Raw genomic sequence first — 24839 nt, 5'->3', positions numbered from 1 at the left:
GGATAAAGGGCCTTACACAGGAGACCTTCCAGTGGGCGCCACTGCCGGAGTACAGCCCTGCCGCTGTAAGGCCCACAGTGTAGACCAGTGGTCCCCAACCTTTTGAGGTTGTCGGGCGCCAGGGGGCGTGGCCGTTCGCTCGCCGGGCGCCAGGGGACAGGGACACTTGCGCGCCCGGGGGTGCCCCCCCCATAGCCGCTTACCCGGGGGTGGCCCCCCCCATAGCCACGCACCCGGGGGACCGGCCCCCCCCCCACCCGCAAGCACCCCGCAAGCACCGCGCGCGCGGGGCCGGCGCTTCCCCCTTCCCCCTGCAAGCGCCGCGCGCCCGGGGCCGGTGCTTCCCCCTCCCCCCTGCAGGCGCCGCGCGCCCGGGGCCGGTGCTTCCCCCTCCCTCCTGCAGGCGCCGCGCGCCCGGGGCCGACGCTCCCCGCAAGCGCCGCGCCATGTGCCCGGGGCCAGGCCAGCCCCGAGCACCTGGTGGGCGCATGCAAGTGCCCCCGCGGGCGCCGTGTTGGGGACCACGGGTGTAGACACAGCCTTAGGAGCACTACATCAGCACAGCTGTGCCATCAGGTGGAGATGCTCTATGCCGGGGTGGGCAAGATACCTCTTGCGGGCCGAATCCCGTCCACAGACCCCCCCCGCCAGGACCCTTCGGCATGCAGCAGCACTGTTTTAAGCACATGGCTGCTCCATGCGATCTCCCCGTCCCCAGCCGAATCCTTATCTCCTATTGCCCAGAAACAACCTGCCAATAGGAATTGACCCCAGCCAGTCTCTCAGCTCCTGTTGACCAGCAACCACCAGCCAATGGGAGCAGAGAGATTGGCCTGGAGGACAGGCGCGGCGCAAACCTCTCCCAGAGCTGAAAGCCACATGGAGGGAGTAGCCTGCAGTTTTAAGCATCTGGGGCTGCAGCAGGTAGGGAGCCCAGCCTGCCTTGGGAGTGCTGCAGGGCTGCTGGACGGGAGACACTTGGGTAAGCCCTGTCCTTGCCCTCTGGCACCCCAACCACCTACCCCAGGTCACCATCCAAACTCTCTGTACCCCACTGCCCCAGGTGACAACTCCCTCCCAGACCCTGAACCTCCTCCTACACCCCTCCCCCAGACCAGAATCCTCTCCTACACCCACACCCCCTCCCTGCCCCTACACCCCAAACCCCTGCCCCAGGTCACAATCCCCTCCTTCACCCAAATACCCTCAAGACCTCATACAGTCTCCTGCACCCCAGTCCTTTCCCCCGTGCGCCCTTCTGCACCCAGCCTCCATCCTAGACCCCACACCTCCTCCACAGAGAAGTGCAGCCCTTGACCACTTCCCAAAATCTTGGAGTGGCCGTCTCACCAAAAATTATTGCTCACCCCTGCTCTGTGCCAAGAGGAGACCACCTCCCGCTGACATATCACTGGTGTGGTGTCACTGTAACTTGCATCCATCCCTGAGTGACAAGTTAGATCGACATAAGCAGGAGCATAGTCCTGCCCTAAGAATGACGACTACCTAGGTAGACTGCCTTTAAGATTACTGTGGGCCAGTCACGTTGCCAACAAGGCTCAGGCAAGAGGCAGGCAAGAGCAACCACTATCACCGCCTACATGACAAGTGAACGCTCATTTCACGACTCCCCATTTCTCTCCTCTCTGTAGAGTAGCTGGGAGCGGTAGTGGATTGACCGCGCAACGCAGAGGGGAAGCCCACTGATCCACAGGATGGACACAGGACAGCTAGCAGTGCCTCTGCACCGAGACTCAATGACCACTTATAACAGGGAGGATTATTTTCCATGCCCAGCTGAAAGGGAGCAAGTTAGGGAGAAGAAACCGTTCTGGGGCAACTGTTGGCGTCTGCCGGTAAATTCATGAACGCAAAGGTGATCGGCCAAAGAGGAGTTCTTCTGGGCCAGCCCTCGGACGTGAGAGCACAAGGAAATTTCTCATGCCTCTTTCCCATGCCGCTGGGGTCTACTTAAATGGATTAACACAGCTCTGAACAAACACGTACAAATACAACTTGTCTTTTGGGAGGCTGCTGAACTAGAAGGGGCTGCTTAGGCAAAACAGCCTCAGGAAAAGACTCTGCTTCCTTCCCCAGCCCAGGGCAGGCAGCGAGACTCGGCTATTCCGAGCCCTAGGTTTGCATTTTGCAGGCTGATGAAAGGAAAATTGCCCAGCGGTTACATGAATCTGAATTTAGACGACTGCAAAAAAGCCGCTGGTGCCGGACTGAAAAAAGAACGAACGTATAGGCCCTTCGAAGCAATCGCGCTGTAAGAACAGCCGGAAAAGGTACTTGAAATCTCAATTGCTAATTAGCCACAGCAAATTACTGAACAGGACTTGGTGGCTCTGGAGAATCAGCTGTTTCCTAATACTTGTCCTGAATTCAAAGGCCCAGCACCAAGAAACCCAGCCTTTTTGCCAAGGACGGCACTTAACCTGGGGACATATGGATGAGGTTATTTATATATATAAAAAGGGATCTAATTAGATCTGCAGGGTTTACAGCTCATGAGGAAGAGCAGGATGGAGGGACATTGCTGAGAATAGGGGAAATAACCACAAGAGCAGCAGATGAACACGTCAGAGTGGACAGCTAACCAGATCCTTAAGTTCTAGTCCCACATCATAAGTAACATCCTGTCGGGAACCTGGCTTGCTGAACCAGTGTGCAATGGCGGTTTGATTAGCAGAGTTACTCCGTCACACTGGAGAACTAGCACTGCCAGACGGAATATTCTCGGCAATCCCATTGACCGGTCCTGGGCCTACTTGCTCTTGTGTATTGCCTCCACGTGGCAACTTTCACTTCCATGGCACTCTAGTGACACACCAGTAAAGCAACGGGTAGGAAGAGCGTGCTAATAATTATACTTAGCTGGCTGAAAGGCTGTAGCCAAGAGCAGTCTCAAAGCACTTTCCATTGATAAACAGCCATCAGCCTCAACATCCCTGCTAAATGTGATTGTCCCCATTCATGGAAGCAAAGGGACATTAAGTGACTTTCCCAAGGTCACAGTGAGTCGTTAGAGTCTCTAGCAGGATTTAGAGAATACCACTTCCCTATCTCATGGGACTGTCCTAAAGATTAATGCATTAAAAACTCCAACACTACAGTAGTGGGGCTGATAAGCACCATAGACAGAAGTTCAATAAAATAAAGTAATTAATTTTAAAAAAGGCTGTAAAGGTCAAAGCCCCAGAGAGCCAACTTACTAGGAGAGGAAACGATGAAGTGGGGAGTTCTCCAACCCCCTTCATCTCTGGTGCGCAATGGTATTATTAAGGCTTTTCAGTTACAGAAAATCCTAAGAAAGAAAGAAAACTGGATTCTGCAGAACAAAAGATTCTCCGCAGTGAAAGTAGGGCATTTCAAAGAGCAATCACCATGACCACTGAGAAAAGGAAATTGGTTGATTGCTTTGAAAACATGGCCTGTCAAAAATATACCGTCTGTCTGCTACACAGTTATAGAGGGTCAGGGAAGCTCCAATTCCTCTGAGGCCAAGATACAGAAAGCACAAAATTGAAGGTCGTTAAACATTGCATTTTTACATTCAGGGCTTGTTTGTTTAAATATGGGTCACCAGAAAAGAGATCTCTTGTGCAACGGAACAAGCAACATGCTTGGAAGGAAACGTGGCTCTTTTCAGCCTGCATCCCAGCCCCCGACACCCAGGTTTTCAGTCCAGGGGTCATTCTGCCAATACAGCAGCAGGACTGGGGCAGCCAGGAAACGCAGCCACCTTGCACCTCTGACGAGACATCAATTCAACTCTGACAGCCACTGGCTCGGAAGGGGCCAACACCTCGTCCCACCCACGTGTGTGAGCGGGAAAGAGGCTGCAGCCGCCCAGACTTGGGGTTTACACTGGGTTCGGTTGCTAAGCTGCCCTGTGACACTAAAAAGCAAAGTACAGACCCTCTGCTGTAAGCAGCTCGCGTCAGTCCACTCCTCTGACAGTTTTCCAATGATGCTGCAAGCTCCGGGCCTTGGAAGCAGGAGCCATCTACTGCCACGGCATGGCAAGCCTGACGGGTTAGCTTCAGACTGGCCATGGAGGATGGAAGGGCAGAGAGCTTAGCTCAGAAATCTGTTCTCTAGGGAGGTCTGCTGGAATGGAACACCCAGTGTCACCGCACAGGCAGCAGCTCCCGAGTTCAGACCGACTTGTCCCCGTGCGGCGCTCACACCATCCATGGCTTTGCACACGTGCGCGGCAGTTCGTCTCCTAGGAAGGCCACGGCAGTGAGAGGCCAACAGGGTGCAGAGCACATGTCAGCCCTCGCTAGTGGGACCGTGACCCCGGGAGCACACAAATCTGGTGGCTGCTCCTGCCTATATCCGGGGTGCATATGGAAAAAGGGGAGGGGAAAGTAGCCTTCAGGTTTGTCGACCCTTACCACGCTGAGCTGCTGCGGTGCGTAGTGGAGCTGCTACCCACGCCAATGGGAGAGTTTCGCCTGCCAGTGTAAATACTCCACCCCCCACAGAGGCAGTAGCTGTGTTTGGCATAAGGACGTTAACTGGGGAACTTCACCCTTAATGGGTGATGCTTAATGGTTATGGTGGGGGCTGGAGCAACCCCCTCCCCCCTCATCTGCTGCGGGCAGGGGATTGCTCCATTCTAGGCAGAGCAGCTGGTCCGCAGTAGGGCAGGCCTCCTTGTTCACCCCTTTAATTAGTGAACCAGTTAAACATACGTTTAACTGACTAAGGATTTACATCCCTAGTTTTTTTTGGTTTTTTTTTATTCATACAAGATGGTTTATTAAGCCACATCATAACTATAGACATCTATTCAGGGAAAATGCATTTCCACTTAATGCAATTAAATCTACATCTCAAAAGTAGTAATGCAAGTTGCTCAGATTGTAAAGACTAGGGAGGCCAGGGAGCTGCTGCAGAGGAGGCCTATTTGAAATCATGGGATGGTGGGCGGGCTTTGCCCCTCCCCAGCCTTATGGGAGGGACACTGGACCCATGTCCAACTGATTGCTTGGGACAAATAATGACTAAAGGATCAAGAAGTGCGGGCTAGAGGTTCAAAATAAGGGAGCCGGATGGGGACACCGAGCAGAGAACCCCGGACAGCGCCCACTGCTCCTCAAAGCTGTCGATGGAGCCAGTGGACGCCGCCCAGAGGAACTCTGCCCGGATTCGTGACACGAGGGAAGAGCGGAAATAGGCCCCACAGTCGCAGAGAACCCCCTCGTCTAACCTCCTCCTCCTGCTATTATAGATGGCAGCTTTCGCTAAGGCCAGGAGGAGGTTGACGAGGAGGTCTCGCGACTTTGTGGGGCCACGGATTGGGTGTGCGTAAATAAAAAGGTGAGGGGAAAAGTGCAGCCAGAACCTCAATAAGAGGTTCTGGAGGAGCCGGAATAGGGGCTGCAACCTGGCGCATTCAAGGTAGGCGTGCGCCAGGTTCTCCCTCACGCCGCAAAAGGGGCAGGTGTCTGGGATTGGGGTGAACCGCACTAAGTACCCTAGTTTGGCAGGAGAAGCCCTCCTGGCGACACCGCACCGTCTGCACCAGGAATTCGGTCGGTACAAGCGCATCCCGGGGCAGGGGATTTTCCACACGCCCGAGCCATGCAATTACACCAACATACGTTTGTAGTTTAGACCAAGGCTTGGTGTCCAGTCTGACCTCCCCTGTCCTGCTGCAAGTCTCCCTGGGAAGGTCAGGCGCTCGGGAGCCGAACGTGGTCTCAGACTGATCCGAGGCACAGAGGACTACAGCTCTCGTGGGCGAAGCAAGTAACCGCAACCCACTCCGCCTGGTGCTAGAGTACGCACCGGAGTTCTGGCCAATACAGGGCTTTCCTCAATGAGACGACAGGTCTTTTGCAAGCCAGGTAGCAGGAGCCAGCCCCCGAGAAGGCATGCTGCAGCTAGCAAAGGGGACTGCACGGTCACTGAGCAAAAAGCACAGAGAATAGGAGACATTATCACAGCCAAGCCAGCAAGCAGCTCACTCTACTAGCGCTGGAGTGAGCGATTCCTTCTCCGAGCTCATAATGCAGCATCCTCTAGCGCCAACAGGGGGGGCGCCTTGGAGCAATTTATGACCTTGTGGCATTCCTGGAACTTTTCCAGTATTCCTGCCCCTGCTCCGTTTGCCTGGAGTTCAGTGGTTTGCGCTAGAGAAATATCGGTGCATTGAACTTTAGTGGGACCTGCTCATCTAAAGCTAGTCAATTACCCTCTGCAAATAAGTTGCTGCTGGCACAAGACAGATCGGGATGACTGGCAGGCACCTGCGGCCCATTGGGGTTCTCCGTGTGGCCCACGAGACAGGGTGGTGATCGCTGCCCACCTGCAGGGGTGCCAGATTCCGCTGGTTTCCGCCCACGTAGGGTTTTCCGACTGTTACTGCAGTGACACGCAGGTAAAGGAAGGGAGGTGCATGCTGGCTGCACACAACGCTGAGTGCCATGCGCTCCCTCTGCATCCAATCCCAGCACTGCTACGGTTCAGTCGGGGCCCCCCGCAAATTGTAGGCACGCAAGCGCAGTGAGCACAACTACCCTATCCCGGGACAGCGTCTTGGTTACAACAGGCTTGTGGCTCCGGAGATGGAGGCCACTCGTGTCCTGCTCCCTAGGCTAGCTTGCCCATCGCTGATCATGATGCTCGCTGGAGTAGCACAAGGAGCAGTCTGCAAACACAGAAGTGGCACTAAGCAGAGAGGGCCCAATGTAATAACCCTGCCAGGATCACAATGGCCCCTCTCCTCTTCTCTCCTGTGGCCATAATGGGTAAAAAGCAATAGCTGGGAGAGACAGCTGCAGGGTATGGAAGGCTCTTTATGAAGAGATCTCCGCAGCTGAGGGCACTTTTGGAATTCTCTCTCTTACGTCATCACCAGATCTGCTTTTCCAAGAGAGACTGCCCACCCACAGGGAGCATGCAAGAACTGGCTTTTAATCTAAGCAATTGTGTGCCCGGACCATCAAGTCGCAGATCACACACCCTGACTTGGGTAACAAGCTGAGTCTCAAGCCCTGATGGGCCTACAACTGAGCAATGGAAAAAGGAGGAATCTTGTTTTCCCTCTGACAGTTTTGCACCCAAATAATAATGGCAGGGGGCTAAAGAGAAAACCCTCGGAGCCTGAATGTTTCTGGTTGTAGACCCCATTGGAGCCTGACTCTGCCCTCACAGGGTACAACTCCCACTGAACTGAACAGGAATCATAGCTACACGGCCGAAGCAACCTCTCAATTTGCGCAGTCCTTACACCTCAAGGCAAATCAGCTTGTCAGGAGAGTTGGTTAGCATCAAAGGCAAGATTAGAACTCGGGTCTCTGGCTCCCAGGCCTCAGAAGCAGGCTCAGCCGGTGGCCCAAACACCGCATTGGCCATATTGCGCTACAGGCAGCTATGTACAAGCAGAGACCTCACCAGCACCACAAGCTACCTCCAGAGTCCATCGGCCATCAGGCGAGGGAGCAAAGGAAGCCTGGATCACACCCAAAGCACCATAAGGAAAGAGGTTTCAGATCTTCATGGAAGTCACCAACTCCAATGCTGCAGTTTGAAGGGGCTGCCTTGTCCCATTGCTTAAGCCAAGTCTGGTGCTTGCTGAGTTCTGGCTCAGGCTAAGGGTATGAACTTAAGGATAGGAGGGAGGGTGCTGAGGGGTAACAAGAGCCAGACCTCCTGTTTTTGCACCTCATTTTCCTCTCACCTCTTCCTCCCCCTTTGCTGCCCCCACCCCAGCTTCCAAAGGCACAGCCCTACAGACACCACGCACAGGACAAGCGGAGGAACAGGCTGCTAAATGAGCCATCGCAAGGCCCCTACCGCTCCTTGGATCCTGGCGGCTCAAAGCAAACGAGATTAAAACAAGCAGCAAACCTAAAACCGCCAGCTGCTGCTCTGCCGCCTCAGGGGACGACTGTGGAGTTTTCCCACAGATATTCATGCAAAGGGCTTCCAGCTGGGTAGGTTCTGAAGTGCCAAGCTAAAAAAAACCCAAACAGCACCCTCACTTTGGGCACCGAGGCTGTGACGCAGGCTTGTGCCAAGGCCATTAGCACATTCCAATTAATATTCATGCAAACCGCTTAATTGCCCTGATCCCCTTAGAGCCTGCGCTCTTACACTCACACCCCTCCCAATGCACAAACCCGTCAGGGGTCCGCGCCCCTGACCGCCCCCTTAGCACCTCTGTGGCGATGGTTAATCCGCCCTCTGTGGGACCGCCTGCCAAAACCCATCTGCTTTAACCCGTTGTTCTTTCCCAGCCTTGTCAGAGCCGCTCAGTTCCAGCTCTGGATTCACTCCAGCTAGTCTACGTAGCTGCTTGAAGCAGTCGGCTCTGGCTCTTGGAATCTCTTAGACCCAGACAGGCTGCACCGGGAGAGCAGTGAAGGTTTTGAAGTGCTCCCGAGGGCTCTCGGAATGCTCTGTTGTAGCACAGTCTCCTGTAGTAAGGAGACCGCATGCCCTATTTCATCTACACTAGCCCATGCTAGCCCTCCAAATGCTGGTAACTTCTTGTCCTCTTATTTAGGACTGTTCTTCAGAGGGTAAGTATGATCTTTCCGGTACTGCCCTGCGTCCAGAGGAGAGCAGAGAAGATGAGCATCACACTGCCTTGCTCTCCTTCTAATTCCTATTTTCAAACTCAGGGAGGAACGAATAAGTCAGTAGAGCAAGGGTGGCCAATCCATTACAGACGAGGAGCCAAAATAGTGGTGGATACAGCACAAAGAGCTAAGGGAAAAAAGTTGTTGGGGGGGGAGGGGGAGGAAAAAAACCCCAAGCCTGGCCACTGCCGTTTTAAGAGCAAAGCAGGCATTGCCCTTTTAAGGCAGCCATTTTGAAGTCTGCACGGGACACAGCAACTCTGACTCGGTCTCTTTCAAACCGAAATGCAATGCCCCTTTTCAGAGCCGTGGGTACGGGAGCTATAATTTTTTCTTTGAAGAGCCACATGGGTTGGCTACCCCTGCAGTAAAGAATTAAAAAGTCCATGCTTATTACCAGGGCTCGACAAACTGCAGCGAGAGCTACTCGCCAGCCCCGCGCGCACCAGACCAGCACTGCGCAGGCGTGCAGCGCCGGTGAATTGGGCACACAGAGCGAGCGGCTGAAATCGGGCGAGGAGAAACAGCGGTTTGTCGAGCCCTGCTTATTACGCCGTTGGACAGTAGATCTAAGGAGTGGGGTGGGAGGAGATAAAATGTCGGATGGAAACTCCTCTTGCCTCTCAGGTTTCAGAGGGGGAGCCGTGTTAGTCTAACTGGAAAAACTTAAACGAAAAGTCCTGCAGCACCTTAGAGACTGACAAGACAAGTGGATGGTGGCATGAGCTCTGGTGGGGACCACCCACTTCTTCTGCTCTGAAAAGCAGCAAGCGGAGCAGTAGGGTGTGTGCATGTAAAGATGGTTTTTTGGACGGGGGGTCGGGGGTTATCAACCTGGCTGAACCAGCCAAAGCCAGAGTCAAACCCCCCCCCAGCCTGTTGGGGTGGGGAAGTCGGCTTCTAGCAGCAGATACTGCTGTTGGGACAAACAGGATGCAGGAAAACAAGCTGAACTCAATTCGTGATTTCCCTGTAGGACTCACTGGCCGTAAGTGGTTTGGAAAGGAGGTGGCAGCCATGGTCCCCCACCCCCGCCCCCTCCGCGTCTTCTGGCTTGCGAGGTCCGAAGAGAAGGGTTCAGAGGAAAGCTCTGGCATCTGCCCACCCAGGGACCCGCTACACAGCGATTCTCACTGAATTCACTAACGCAGTTTGAGCCCGTCCACACTGGCCCCCTTACACACCCAGCCTGGTGAGAACTGCTGGCTGCCCACGGCCTTAGCCTGCTGCGGAACCGGTGAATTAATGCTCGCTGCCGTGGTATCGAAGGGGACAGCAGAGGCCAGCACGAGAGCAGCCGCGGTTCTGTACCCCTGACTGGGAAGGCTAGTTGGCTGCTTGCACTCTTCCAGAGGAGACCCGCCCACAGACACACGACCTGCTTTGTCCGCTGACAAGCACCAAGCCTCTGGCAAAGCGCCCCTTAGGCAAAGGCCTGCCACCAAGAGCTCCTCCATTCACCGCTGGCTCTGGGTCCCACCAGACGCCGCATCTCGGCTGCCTTGTAGCCCCGAGGTGCCCGGCGCCCTGAAAGGAGGGCCAAGATGTTGAAGAGGATGCGGGATGGGGTGGGTAGTATCAGTACAAGCCTTTGGGCTGTCCTAGGAGGCTGGCTACTGCCTGGGGGCTCAAAGTGCCATGCGGCGACAACACAGAGACGAGACAACCGATTGCCCTGGCGAAGGCTGCACGGGAGGGCCAGGAGCGCAGTCTTCTCGCCAGCCAGACGTGGAACGCAGCATCGCCGGCTGCTGTTCCCGGGTAGCCAGGGACAGCGACAGACCCAGACCAGCCCCTGCCCGATGGAGGATGCACTCCTCATCTCAGCCAACTCCCTGGTACGCGGGAAGTCCGCACAGCTTGCAGGCAAGACCAACTCCAACCACCTGCCGGCGGCACCCAATCTCTCAGCCTTCAAAGTCCCTTGGGGCGAGGGCTTTTCTTGGGGCTAATCCACACGAGGGCGACTTATAGGAGCTGCTCCCCCTGCTCCGGGGGTGGCCCGTTCCATTAGCCGGCTCTGTTAACACACCGATTTGGGCTCAGCCACTCGGTAGTCGGACAAAGAGCCAGGACAGACGAGAGGAATGGCCCATCCACTCTGGATTAAGGGGGAGCGCTTCCCCGGAGTGGAAGCATAGGGGTCGGGTTGGTGAAAGCCAACATTGCCACTGGCAAAGCTGCACCAGGGCGTCACCCTCCTGGCCTACGACACTGGAACAGTCCCCCTCAGCAGCACAACTCTGGGCCAGGAAACCCCCCCCCGATGAGCTGCTGGCAGGAGGGCTGAGGCTCACGCCATAGAAGCTACCGACGCATCATCTCCAGATTCCCTTCTGCCTTCCTGCCCGCTGCCGTTAAATGCCGGCTAAGAGTGGTCCTGTGGTGGGGACGAGGGAGGTGGAGATTCTCTGCAGCAGCCACAGAGATTCGCTTTCTAAACAGACTCCCCAGGAGGGGAAAGGAAGAGGCCTGGAGAAGCAGGTCAGGTCTATCTGAAAGCGAGCCTGGCTGATTGGACACACTCCCCACGCCCTGCCTTGCCCCCCCACTACCGTCTTCGCCAGCAACTTTAGTCACCGGAAGAAGTTTCCTCTCCGAAGGCTTGTGAGCCACTTACAAGCCAGGGAGAGCAGCTAGCCGCTGTCAGGAGCACGCACGAGCCCGACGAGGCAGTGCACACTGCAGACAGGGCGGTACTGGACTGCGCGTTCAGCGCACCAAGGGGCCTGCCCCATGCTTTGCTTTCTGACAGGGCCTGATCACCGGCACTTCAGTAACGCCTCCCCGATACGCGACCCAACGGGGGCCAGGCCCATGCAAGCTTCCAGTGAGCTCCAACGCACGGCTCCTGGGTTCACGCAGAGCCAAGCAGGGCAGCCGCTGATTAGAGCCAGGGCAAGGAAGGAACAGATGCTTGGCAAGTCCTAACCAGCAATGCCACTGATCCCAGGCCTCGGGCTGGCCTGGGCAGAGCCTCCCCATCGTACCAAGGGGCGCCGGACTGCCCGGCGGTTTGGTAATGCAGACCTGTGGCCAGTGAGCACTGCCGGAGATTCTAGGATTAGGTGCCGACGCTTTTCCAAGGGTTCCCACCCCGCTCCCTCCCCTGCCATGAATTCTGGTCCCAACGCTGTACGCAGACTGGTCAGCGTTTAAAAACGCAGGAGAGAGGAATTGATTCTGCAGGGTCTCCAAGCACAGCCAAGAGGGCAGAGACGACGCGCAGCTGGAGATCATGGAGGGGGTTAGGGGGTGAAGACCTGAGAGGGGGCACAGCCCTGCCTGCCACCCTGGGGTGGGTTACAGAGATTTGGGAGGGGGAAACCCCACTCGCTCGCACCCGCCACACGCTGACCTGGCTTCTCAAGTTCCTGAGCGCCCCCTCGCCCCTCCAAGCGCCCCCAAGGGGGCTGGCGCCTACTCACACGTCACGCAGACGAGGCACGTCCGGAGAAGCAGGTTGAGCCACAGGGCCCAGCGCTCCGGCACCTGGGAGATGGCCACGGGCAGGATGATCTCAGCCGGGACGTAGAACTGCAGCGCGAAGGTGAAGAAGATCCCAATGGAGTAGAGCAGCTTGACAGACTGGTACAGCCTGCAAGGGAACAGGGGACGCCCGTAACCTCCGAGGTGGATCGAAGACAAAGCCAAACCACGGCCACGGCTGGGAAAGAGGTGGGCTTCGACCCCTGCCTGGGAAGCAGCGCAAGAGGCATTCCGCTGGGGGCAGGGTGCATAAAATCTACTTGCCTGCCTCCCCTTCCCCCCCCCAGACACTGGTGTCTTTTTCCTTCTCAATCAGTTTTTTTTTTTTTTTGGCTCTTCTCACTTTTGTGTGGCCCCCAACTGATTTTTCTGTGGGTCAGTGGCCCCCAACCCAAGAAGAGCTCCCCACCCCTGCCTACAGCCCACAGCTGAAAGGCACTTGCCCTGGCAGAGGGCTCTGCAGCCACCAGGAGAGCGATCCCAGCGTGGGCTGGTGCCCTACCAGCCGACAGGACTGGAACGGTCGACGACGAGTGGTTCAAGAGCTCTGACCCATCCTGACCACCAGGAAGGTACCAAGGGCCACAATGACACAGGTATGTAGGTGCTAAGATGCACCTGGGTGCCTGGAGGGATTTGCAAAACTGTCTAAGGAAAGCACCTGCCATTGAACACAATGGGAGTCAGGTGCCTATACTGCCTGGCATTGTTTGGGAGGTCCCACTAGATGTGGCGTTGCATGTCTGGGCACCTAAATACCTTTGGCTTTGGGGGAAGCTCTACAGGCTGCACAGTCAGCCCCTGGCTGAAAACAAGCTGCTGCCGTCTTCTCCCACTGCTCAGCCAGGGAGACGTGTCATACCCTCAGCGGGGCGGGTGGCAGGGGCCAGGGACCTGAACTGGTGAGCACACCCCCACACAGAACACCACTGGCTACCACACTGCTGCTGACTGGAGCCCAACGGCCTCTGTGCACAGCCCCGGCTGGGTTAGCTGCCTGACCACAGTCCCCAGCTGCACCTGCAGGGCCCACCTGCCAGGTTAATCCCTACCGCCTGGCCACCCGCTCACCAGGAAATGGCTGATCTGACGTCAGTTACCACCCGCCACCCACGCCGGCTCCCAGCCAAGGAACTCCAGTTACGGAAGCGGTCTCTCATTACCTGTTCCCTGGGCTCTCTCATCCCTGCCTTCGCTAGCCAAATCTGGGTTCTTGGCGGGAGGAAGAAAAAAAAACCCCCGCTCCTTTTCTCCTCGTCCTGCAGCACGCTCGAGTCTACTCTGCCTTCAAATGAAAAAGATCAAGGGGGCCTTCCAAGCAGTTTAATCGGCTTTAGACACGAGTATTTCACAGCTTTTGATGCCTGTCTTTCCCTGCAGCGCGGGGGAAGGGCTGCACGGCCAGGATTAGCACAGGCTTAGGAAGTTCAACGCGACGCCGACGTCACCGCCGCCTGCACTTTCACCTGCTCTACTAAAATAAAACCAAACAGGCTATTTTTGGAGCTCGGCGCGGAGCGTTTGGGGGAAGGGACTCGTCACATGGCAGCGCTGAGTAGGGGGGGTGGCCCGGTCGGGACCCTTGCTCACACGCCAGTGCCCAAGTCTGCAGCGGTCACGCCAGGCGCCCTCCTCCAGTGAGACACGCCAGCGAGACAAAGGGAAGGAGTTTGTCTTCTCCACTTGAGAACGGCCCTGGTCTCAGACCAAGAATGGCTGGGGGTTACCACACGCTGGGCCATGTCAAAGGAACTACGGGCAAGAGAACCAACTTTTTAGGAGTTGTACAACCAGGACAGTTTAGACGCAGTTATTTCGAAAAAAAAAACCTTCTTTCGAAATAACTCTTAAACCTCATTTTTTAAGGAGTAAGGGTTCTTTTGAAAGAAGGGGTTTTTCTCGAAATAACCGGGTCTAAACAGCGTTTATCTCAAAATAGGGTATTTTGAAAAAGCAGCCAGCCGCGATTATGCAAATGAAGCACGGGACATTCAAATCCGGCTTCATTTGCAATTTCACTTGCCTGCATTTGCAGGTCTCTCTCGAAAGAGGAATGCAGTGTAGACATACCCTCAGAGAGGCCTTTGAAACCTGTGTCTTACAAAAAGAAGGCCGCTCTATAGCTGGAGGGCTTAGATGAGAGCACTTGGCAGCACCTTTGTTTGGACTCCTGGGGGCCAAGCAATTTTCTTTTTAAATCCTGTTCATGGTGACAAGGCTCAGCTGTGAAACACTGACAGGAGAGCGGGATAGTAACAAGCGCCTATATAAGACACAGCCTCAACATCTGGCCATCTTAGACAAGACAGTCCCCCACAGCTGACAATTCACCAGCTTCTATTTAGATTAAATTCTGATTTGGTGACTCGTGAGGCAGCGGCCGGCAGCCTGGGCTGCCTCCTGACACACATCCATCAAAAGGCCACACGCAAGCCATTCCTGCAAGCACCCCGTAGCTATTTGTTGCCTTTGATGAATAAGCCAAGAGTGTTGGACTGAAACGCACAACGCAAATCCAGTAAACACAGCTGGCACTTAACTTCAAAGAGCTTTTAAACCCCTGACTTCACAGCCCTATCACTTCAGTTTCAAAGATAGGGGAATGAAGGCAGCAAAATTAAAACTGTATCGACTCCACGATTAGTCAGTTACACGCCTCTTACCATCCTTACCGCAGACTCATAGACTTTAAGGTCAGAAGGGACCATTATGATCATCTAGTCTGACCCCCTGCACAGTGCAGGCCACAGAATCTCACCCACCCCTCTTAGAATAATCCTCTCACCTATCTCTCAGATATTGAAGCCTTCAAATACTTTGAAGACCCCAAGATGCAGAGAATCCTCCAGCTGTGATTTGTACCCCATGCTACAGAGGAAGGCGAAAAACCTCCAGGGCCTCTGCCAATCTACCCTGGAGGAAAATTCCTTCCCGACCCCAAATATGGCGATCAGCTGAACCCTGAGCATGTGGGCAAGACACCAAGAAAGTTCTCTATAGTAACTTCTATCATCCCTCCATTGACCTATTTACCTCTGATAACGAATGGTCAATTAGTTACCAAGATCACGTTATCTCATCAAACCATCCCCTTCATAAACCCATCTAGTTTAATCTTGAAACCAGATAGATCTTTTGCCCCCACTACTTCCCGTGGAAGGCCGTTCCAGAACCTCACTCCTCTAATGGTTAGAAACCTTCGTCTAATCTCAAGTCTAAACTTCCTACTAGCCAGCTTATATCCATTTGTTCTTGTGTCCACATTGGTATTAAGCTTAAATAATTCCTCTCCCTCCCTGGTATTTATCCCTCTAATAACGTGGGACAGGGCAAAGGCAATGCAACCTCCATGCACACAGAACCTAAGAGCAGTCACACTGGTCCATCTAGCTCCGTGTCCTTTCTTCAGACAGCAGCCAGTGCCAGGTGCTTCAGAGGCCATCAACAGAACAGGGCAATTTATTGACTGATCCAGCCCATTATCCAGTCCCTGCTAGAAGTTTAGGGACACCCAGAATATGAGGTTACATCCCTGATTGTCTGGGCTAATAGCCATTGATGAGACCCACCTCCATGAACTTAACTAGCTGGGGTTTGTAAAAGCAGTTCTATTTTGACCTTCACAACATCCCCTGGCAGTGAGTTCCACAGGTTGTCTGTGCATTGTGTGAATTACTTCCTTAGGTTAGTTTTAAGTCCGCTGCCTATTAATGTCACCGGACGATCCCAGTTCTTGGGTGACAGGAAGGGGTAAGTAACATTGACTGGAGACTCACCAGCAATTGGGCAGGTTGAGAGTAATGCTGGCCTGGATGTCGGCTCCGAATCGCAGGTACCCCAGAACCCCCAGGCTGATGTACAAGACGGTGACGAGGGCCATTCCCACATACAGGATCGTAGGGAACTGCCGGGGATTCTTCATTTTGTTTTCCAGGGGCAGCACCTTGGAGGCGAAAGCAAAAGAAAGTGAGCTGGTCTCCCTACCCTTCACCACCACAGGCTGCAAGCATAGCGCACCACCTCGAAGCAAGGCTCTTCCTGCATGGGGCTAGCTCAGGAAGACTCTGTGGGTCTGTGCCCCATGGCCAGAGAAGACCCTAAGGAGCAGCGAGCACCAGGCATGACCCGCAGCTGATTGGGGCTGTTTAGCCACCTCCGCCGCGTGGCCACAAGACCCAAGGAAATGAGGCAGGGAGTCACGTGGCAGCAAAGACGGGCCCTGCCACTGCAATGCAGAAGAGCTAAGGAGGTGGGATGGCCACAGGAGGATGAAGGCAGGCCACAGGGTGGAGTGTATGGTTCCTGTGTCTGGCATGGGATAGCTAGGCTCCCGGGAATCATGCTGTCAGATCCTAATGGGGTCAGCCCATCTTTTCACACAACGTAACAGCACCGATACCCCTGCCGTGATCGCCTGTGTGCAGGTAAAGACACGGGCCATTGTTCTCTTACATCCCGTAGGACCGGACTTCTCCTATTGCTGGCTGCATTAGTTGGTCACCACTGTCCACTTTGGGGAGGGAGGGGTTAGCACCACCATCCCCCTTTCCAACCCAGTCTCCCTGCACCGCTGGCTGAGAATGCTGGGGCTGAGGGGGACTCTCTCATCCCATGGTGGGGGACTAGTTCATACTGGGATGGTGAAGTTAGACTTCAGTTTGTTCTACCCCTCTGCATGAACCCTGTAAGTTTCCATTCCCACTGTCACTATAAAGCAGGGGTGGTCAATAATTTTCACGGGGGGGTGTGTCTCTTGATAAATTTTGCCACGTGGTCACAGGCTGGCTCCACCTCCAGAAGGGGCAGGGCTTGGGGAAGAAGGGGCGGGGCCTGGAGACTAGATTCTTCCCAGAGTTGCCTGGGGCCAGAGGCTTTGAATTAAAACACAGAAAAGGGCTCACGGCTACCAGCCCTGCTGCTACCATGTTGCCTGGCCACCACCCTACGTTGCTGTGGCTATTTAAAGCACCCGCAGCTCCAGCCCCTGCCAGGGTAGCACCGTGACCCGGACCTATGAGCTATTTAAACAGGACGCTGCTGCCTGAGCCACCACCTGGAAATTCAGTGGTACGGGCAGTAGGATATAAATACAAAGCAGCCAGATGCAGCCCACGGGCCAGCTCAAAAAGCGTTAGGCAGGGTGGGTCTAGCGCGAGGGCCGCATCTTGCTCAGCCCGGATAGAAAGGATTTTCAAGAGATCGGCTTCTACCCTTAATAGATAAAAGGATCCCCTGACACTCTCACAATTCTTCCTCATTTCTTAAGACTGATTGGCTTTTCCAATTCGTCTCCTGCTGAAAGCATCAGCCCAGCCTCCCTCTAACGCCACTCAGGATGTACCAGAACGCCTTTACTCATGTACTTCCCTCTGTATGGTTTCTGCTATTCTCACGCTTGGCGCAAAGGTAATGTAGCACTAAAGGAGTTGCACTGTGTACAGAAACCTGCTATGCCTTCCCTGCTTTCCCAGCATTCTCCCACAATTTCAACCAGAAGACAACAAACTGGCAAAAGCACAATTTAAGATCATTTCAATTTTCCCATGAAATACTGAAAAACAATGGTGCAACGGTGCCTTATGGGAGTTGTAGTTTGAGTGCCTTAGGCTCCCATTCTCCTCTCAGATTTGGGCTTGCTGTCTGGACTACATCTCCCATGATGCTTCCTCCCTGTTTGGAAAGGGCAAATTCATTATAGGAGCCACGGGCTGTAGCATCATGGGAAGCCAAGTCCAGACAGTGACCCCATTCTCTACAAGAGAATGGGAGCAGACGGCCTGCAAATTGCATCCTCCAGGTAGCACCACCGTGCCATCTTGAATCAAAATATTTCAGATGTTGGGCATTCGGTTTTTCAAAATTTTCCATGGAAAACAAACACTTCACGAACAATTCCACTGAAACCCAATTTTCTGTCTGAACTGCTGAGACAATTTTCAACCAGTCCTAGTAATCAAGAGTCACCACAGGAAAGGCAAAAGATGACACTTTTGTGGGGGGTATTGTAGGAGTGCACTGTCAAATTTGCAGCATGTCAGTTTATTCTACTCAAGATTTTAGTCACGTAAGAACAGCCAGATTGGGTCAGACCAATGACCCATCTAGCCCAGTAGCCTATCCATGACAGCAGCCAGTGCCAGACGGTTCTGGCAGTTGCTTAACAGGAACCCAGAACATGTACTTCCCTCTGTACGGCTTCTCTGTTGCATCTTGGCTAACAGTCACTACACTTAGCTACCATATCCTCCATGAACTTACCCATTTCTTTTTTGCACTCTTTATGCTTTTGGCCTTCACAACATCCCCCAGCAAAGAGTTCCACAGGTTTATTGTGCATTATCTTTTTTTTAAACCTGTTTATAAATTTCATCGGGAGACCTTAGTTCTTGTGTGCTAGGAAGGGTCAAATAACCTTTCATAGTCAAAAGTCTCAGAAGAGTTGTCGTGTTAGTCTGTGACTAAAAAAACGAGTAGTCCTATGGTAACTCAGACTGATAAAAAAAATATATATAGGATCATGAGCTTTCATGGACAAAACCCACTTGCTCATTTTTCCCACGATAGCTCATGCTACCGGATCACTCGTTGTCCTTCATATTCACTTTCTCTATATTAGTCACGATTTCATCCTTAGGTCATATTCCTACCTGTGTCTTTTTTCTTCACTGTAGAGTGTCAGTCTTTTTAATTCAGGTGGAAACATCCCCTCGTCATTTTTATTGCCCTTCTCTGCACTAGGGATGTAAACTCCCGTTTAATCAGTTAACCGGTTAAACATTGCTTAAACAGGGCCAGGGTGGAGCAGCCCTCCGCCCCCATGACCAAGTGTTGAAGCGCCGCTGCCCGAGGTGCACTGGGCCTGCTCCAGCTGGGCTGCTTCAGTTGGGCTGGAGCTCTCCCACCCACATGGGACCCTGCTGGGTTGAAGCAACCCCCTGCCCGCAGGTGTAGGGGGACTGCTCCAGCCTCCTACAGTTAATCACCACCGGTAAGCATCACCCAGCAAGGGCGGCGCTTACTGCTTCACCTCTCACATCCTTACTTTGCAGCCTTTCCAACGTAGCTTTTCTGAGCTGGGACAACCTTAACCACACACAGCCTTCAAAGCGCAGGCACACCATGAGTTATGTGGTGGCACTTGGTCTGTTTTGCTGCCCAGCCCTTTCCTGATGGCTCCCAAGAGTATTAGACATTTCAACCGCTGCTGCACGTTGAACAGATCCTTTCAGAGAATGGCTAAACGACGCTTTCTTGAGCATTAGCCAGCTTAGACCTGATCATTTTATATGTATCGTTGGGGTGATGTTTTCCAATGCACTTGCTATGTGAGTATCAACCCTGAATTTCATCACCATTTTGCACCCCGGTTTTGAGAGAGCCCTTCATAATGCTTCATGGCTGATGACGGACATAACTGTCAATTAATTATGGGTCACCTGCAAGTTCTGCCACCTCGCTGGTCATCCCCTTTTCCAGATTATTTATAAATATGTTGAACACCACTTATCTCAGCACAGATCTTTGGGGGACCCACTATTTACCTCTCTTCATTGTGTAAACCAGTCTCTCAACCTTTTTTTTTTAAATAAAGTACCCCTTTTTAAAAAAAAAATTATAAGTACCCCAGTACATACGTTTTCAGACTTTTTTTTTTCTACCATTGCAACACATTTGTTTAAACAACTTAATCATAACCAGGCAGGCAATGAAATTTTTGGGCGTAAAAAGTACAAAAATAATAAAGCGCTGTAAAACTTATAACAAAAATTCAGTTTTCTTCAAACTTCAGTTGTGTTGACGTACCCCCCAGACTTCTCTCGAGTACTCCCTAAGGGTACTTGTACCACTGGTTGAGAAACACTGGTGTAAACCAACAATTTATTCCTAACAGTTTATCTTTCAGCCAGATACTGATCCATAGGGATCTTCCCACTAAACCCACAACTGCTCACTTTGCTGAACAGCCTTTGCTAAGGGAAAGGCTCTTCAAGTCCAATTTCCTTTCCCCACTGAATCACCCTTTTGTATAAGCTTGATGATGCACTCAGGGAATAGGAATAGATTTGTAAAGTGAAATCTTGCCTCACCAAAGTTGCGTTGCCTGTTCCCCCACAAATCAGCTTCATTTGCCAGTCTGATAGTTCTATGCTTTACTATAGTTCCAACCGGTTTGCCAAAGTTCAGTTTTCTGGCCGATCATTGCCTGGATTGCTTCTGGAAGGGCGTCCTTTTCGAACACAGGCAGACCATTAGCTATCAGCCAGACAGCTAGTATAGAGGCTGCTTTAAGCGACAGGCTACATGTCACCTTGCTGAGTGTTTTGCAATTTCATATCCGAGTTCCCGCTGACCTCTTGGGTGAATGCCATGTGGGCTTGAGGACTTACTGCTGTTTAACTGAGCAATTTGTTCCAAAGCCACCACCACTCAGAGCCGTCCCATCGATAGGACAATTTGGGGCAGCTTCCCCAGACCCTGCACTTTGGGGGCCATGCGGCGGCTGCCTCCACCGTCCTATGGATGGGAGGGTCCCAGGGGATTATGGGGGCCTAATGCAGGATGGCAAAGGGGTTACCTTTCCACACCCACCGTGGTGGCAGAATCTGTCACGGCCTGGCAACCTGCTCCGCTCCGTTATGCTGCCCTCTCTGGCCAGCACACTGTGGTTCTCTGCAGCAGCACCTTAGCCAGAGGGCCTTCCACTTTCCACCACCACGGAGAAGCAGGGCTCAGCAGGCTAGGAGAGGGCAATAGAGTGGAGCAGGGCAAGCTGCCCTGGCTCCCGCCACCACAGTGAGTGTGGGAGAGGGGTGACCCCACTGCTGCACTGCACCAGGCCCCACAGTGCCCCAGACTGTGTGGCTTGGAGAAAGCCGGGTGGTGTTTTGCCCTGGGCACTGGTGAGAGTTGCCCCAAGCCTCGCCTCCTGTCCCTGCCCCCCCAGGGCCAGACCTGCCTCTACTGATACCTCAGTCTGGAATAGTTCTTCAAGTCTGTCACCTAAAAGGACGGGCTCGGGTGTGGGCCGCTACACAGACTGATGCAAAGAATTAGCTTCTCCACAGTAGCCTGTTTTTCCTCAAGGGCTCCGCTAGCACCTCGGTCGTCCAGCGGCCCCACAGACCGTTTGACAGGCTTCCTGCTTCTGACGCACTTTAACTTTCGCAGTTAGCCCTTACGTCCTGAGAGCTGCTCTATTGCTTTAGACTGCGCCGGTTTTTAAAGCGGGCTCTCGAACAGGTCACCAAAGCACAGCTGCTGGAGAGGGAGTGAGAGAGGCGCAGAATAAGCCAAAGACAAAGCTTTGGTTCCCACTGCCCCGTGGGTGCTTTGTGAACACTGCTGGGGTCGGAGAACTTGTACACAGTCCTGTGCAGTGCATTTTGTCAATACTTTGGTGTCTTGGCTTGGAACTAGATTACCGGGCTAGATGGACTTTTGGTCTGACCCCGTGTGGCTGTTTTTAGGTTCTTGATGGACTTGCTGCTTCCACCTCATCTGTTTATGCTGCCAGGTTGCCAAGAAATGACAACAGCTGTCCTCTTACCCGTGGAAATAATCTGGGCTGTTTAATCAAGATAATAAGCAGAGCTCCACCCGCCCGCCACCTCCTCCATATTAGCCTGCTGCTCTAGTGACAGCACCTCCTAGGAAGAAGACTTATGTAATTAGCACCAGAGGAAACTGAACCACAACTGCTGCAAGCTAACAGGATACTCAAGAGGCTACCCAGGTAGCCTGCCCGAAAGTTGTTCCATCAGAAAACCTAACAGGAAAGCTTTAGATCCAAAGAGGAAGCAATTGAACAATTTCTGCTTTAGTATAAAGGCTTTCGAGATTTCTTAAAAGGGCCCGATCCCCTCCCTCCGCCCTAGCGGCAGCGAGATTTGACAGAGGGAAGCTCTGTGTACACAGTGAATGCCAGTCACCCCGGCCAAAAGTTCAGCTCACAGAGGTTTATCTGCACATACAGCTCCCCTACAGAAGAGAGCAGAAGAGCGTGGCAGATTCTGGCACTACCCACAAGCCAACACTCACCACTCCAATCCCTTCGAAAGCAAAGATAGCCGTGCCAAAAAACAGCGGGTAGGTCTTCCAGCCCGCGACCAGAGGCAGGTGGCTGGGGTCCGGAATGCCCTAGAAAAGAGAAGTTTGGATTGAAGCGCAAGAGAGGACCCAAGGCCCGTTACAAAGGTTTCTTTTCAGCAGCGTTTGCTCAGTTTCAAATCACCAAAACCGCTCTGCCAAGACACGGGCTAGAACGCTCCTGAGAGCAGACGTAAGGCCAACACTGCCAGGGCGGCGCGAGTTCCCACAGTGCCGGGCATCTAATGAGACCTACCGTACCCCTACTATTCTAGTGCCGTTGTTTACAAACAACGGGTCCTGACCCAGCACTGGGGCATGGAACTAGGGCTGCCAGATGGTTTAACCAAAAAAACCGAACAGCCCCCCCCTCCTCCAAAAAAAAAACACTGGGGAAAAAGAGGAGGAAGACCAAAGCTGTTGAGGAAAAAAAAAAGGACCCCGAGAGTTATTAAGCAAATAAAATAAAATAACACAGCACCTCCCCTTTTAAGTGTATGCAGTCAGAATAGGGATAGGAAGAAGCTGAGCACTAAGACCCAGGGAAGATATTGCTTCCCCTTGTTTCAGGTCTTTAGAATTTTTTGCCAGCAGTCATCTTGTTTTCTTTATCTTCCCCCCACCCCCTCCCAGGTAAGCAGGGGGAGGCCAGGGGCTGGGCCCAGTTGCCGAGTGTGTCGTAGGGTTGCCAGATGTCCGGTATTTTCGCCTCCTGGCCAGGGAAAAAAAAGTCAGAAAATACCGGACACCTGGCAACCCTACATGGAAAATCGGGCACTCAGTCTCGTGGCTGCAGGGGGATCAGGTGAGCAGTGGGGGGGGCTAAGGCAGCTCCCTGCCTGGCCTGGCATCGCAGACTGTGCTGCACCCCAGAAGCGGCCGGCAGCAGGCCCAGCTTCTCGGTGACGGGGGAGAGGGGAGGAGAGCGCACAGGGCTCCACGCACTGCCCCCACCCTGAGCGCTAGCTCCACCCTCCCACTGGCTGGGAACCTGCTGCTGGCTGCTTCTGGGGGCAGCCTGGTCTGCGGTGCCAGGAGAGGCAGGAAGCTGACTGGGAGCCGCTCAAAAAAAGCCCCTCCTGCCCCAGCCCTGCCCCCACACAAAGCTCCCGCCTCCTCCCCAAAGCTCCCCCTCAGCCCTGCCCCAGAGCCCACACTCCAGTCACACGACACTGGGTCATGGCATCGACAATTTTCTTCAACTGGGTCACAAGGAGGAAAAAAGTTTGCACCCCCCCGGTCTGAGTGGACATGCTCCCCTCACCGCACATCCACGCCTCTAGCAGGCTTAGCCTGCAGCAGCCCCTAAGAGCAGGGGTAACCAAGCTGCAGCTCCTTCACAGTTTAAGTGCAGCTCCCAGACCGCTCCATGCCTCCCCGACCATGCTCCACCTCCCAGACTCGGGGTGGGCGGGAGCTCTGGGTTTCTGCCCTGCGGCAGGGTGCTGGATCTCAGGTCTTGTGACCAGTGGAAGGGAGGCTCTGAGGGCTACAGCAGAAGCACTGATGTCAGACACACCCCCCGTAGCCATGCATGAGCTCCAAGACTCCCTCCTTCCCTGCCAGGCTCAAGCCCTGGGCCCCAGCAGGTGCGCCCGGCTCTCAAACTGCTGAAGACCACCCTACACGGTGCCAGGGTGAGGTGTGGAAGCCGTCAGGAAGATCTCTAGACCGCACAGGCAGGTGGCTTTAGGTAACCGCACGTACCGTAAAGATATACCAGTTTATCATGACGAGACTGCACAGCATGACCAGGTTGGCCACCATGGAAAAGATGGATAGGAACTTGAGATTCTGGATGTAGACAAGCAGCACCAGGAACGGCAGCAAGGAGAGGATGAACAGGCGGGAGTCCATGGCGGGAGCCAGCTCGATGGTTTTGTTGGAGTAGCAGTCATTGGTGGTGCTATTTGCTGCCGAGATGACCTGCAGAGAAGAGCCAAAATACCCCGGATTCTGAATTGTTCCCTGTCACAACAGGAACTTGGCAACCGATTTCACACGGCTGATGAGGAGTCCTAGCCACGTAATTATGGTCTCCCTTTAAGAGCCACAGAACCGCTCTCTTTTGCAGTTAGCAGGCATTAGCAAAAGATTTAAATATTGCAACTTCTTTTAATAACCTGACACCACTCTAGGACAGGGAGGGAGGGGGACAGAGCTCCCATACAAAAACACTTTGCACTTCTATAGTGGCTTTCATAAGAATTTTAGTGCGCTTCGTAAATACCAATGAAACTCAGCCCTCCAAGTGAGAAACATCATAGTTCCTAGATGAGGAACGCGAAGCACAAGGACGCAGAGACTCGCATCAAGTCCAGGCCAGGCGTGCAGTGACAAGCTGGGAACAGAGCCCAGTTCTGTGTTTTACACACAAGAGCATCCTCCCCTTGCCCGGTTCAGAGATCCTGGGTATTGAAAGACACTTGAGATAAGCTGTCAGATTGCTGGACGGACGAGGAAGGATTTCCAAACAAGTTACAAATAACCTTCTTTAGCCAATCTAACCACAGGTTGAACCTCTCTAGTCCGGCACCCTCAGGATCTGACCGGTGCCAAACCAGGAGAGGTCAATAGTGTCTAGCAGCATTGTCAACACTTCCACAACTTGCTGGGCCTTTAGCAGACATTTACAGGTCAATTAGAGTTAAATAACAGCAC

At 53.5% G+C, this 24839-nt stretch overlaps 1 protein-coding gene across 4 annotated transcripts in view; it reads right to left on the bottom strand.

The window, feature by feature from the left end:
- Positions 1 to 24839, bottom strand: part of LOC102444659 (proton-coupled amino acid transporter 1) — a 51883-nt gene that overhangs the window by 4982 nt on the left and 22062 nt on the right. For 3 of the 4 annotated variants that reach the window (XM_075900579.1, XM_075900580.1, XM_075900578.1), the window contains 4 exons: positions 23886 to 24104; positions 22131 to 22229; positions 15869 to 16035; positions 12032 to 12201 (listed from right to left, as the gene is read on the bottom strand). In XM_075900579.1, coding sequence (XP_075756694.1) covers positions 12032 to 12201; positions 15869 to 16035; positions 22131 to 22229; positions 23886 to 24104 — 655 coding nt within the window. Of the gene's footprint in view, positions 1 to 12031; positions 12202 to 13255; positions 13378 to 15868; positions 16036 to 22130; positions 22230 to 23885; positions 24105 to 24839 lie in introns of all 4 variants that reach the window. The other variant, XM_075900581.1, reaches the window with a different exon arrangement.

The sequence above is a fragment of the Pelodiscus sinensis genome, chromosome 17 (assembly GCF_049634645.1).
Source record: "Pelodiscus sinensis isolate JC-2024 chromosome 17, ASM4963464v1, whole genome shotgun sequence".
NCBI lineage: Eukaryota > Metazoa > Chordata > Testudines > Trionychidae > Pelodiscus > Pelodiscus sinensis.
Note: the sequence above shows the minus strand (reverse complement) of the source record. Positions and strands in the feature narration are given on the sequence as shown.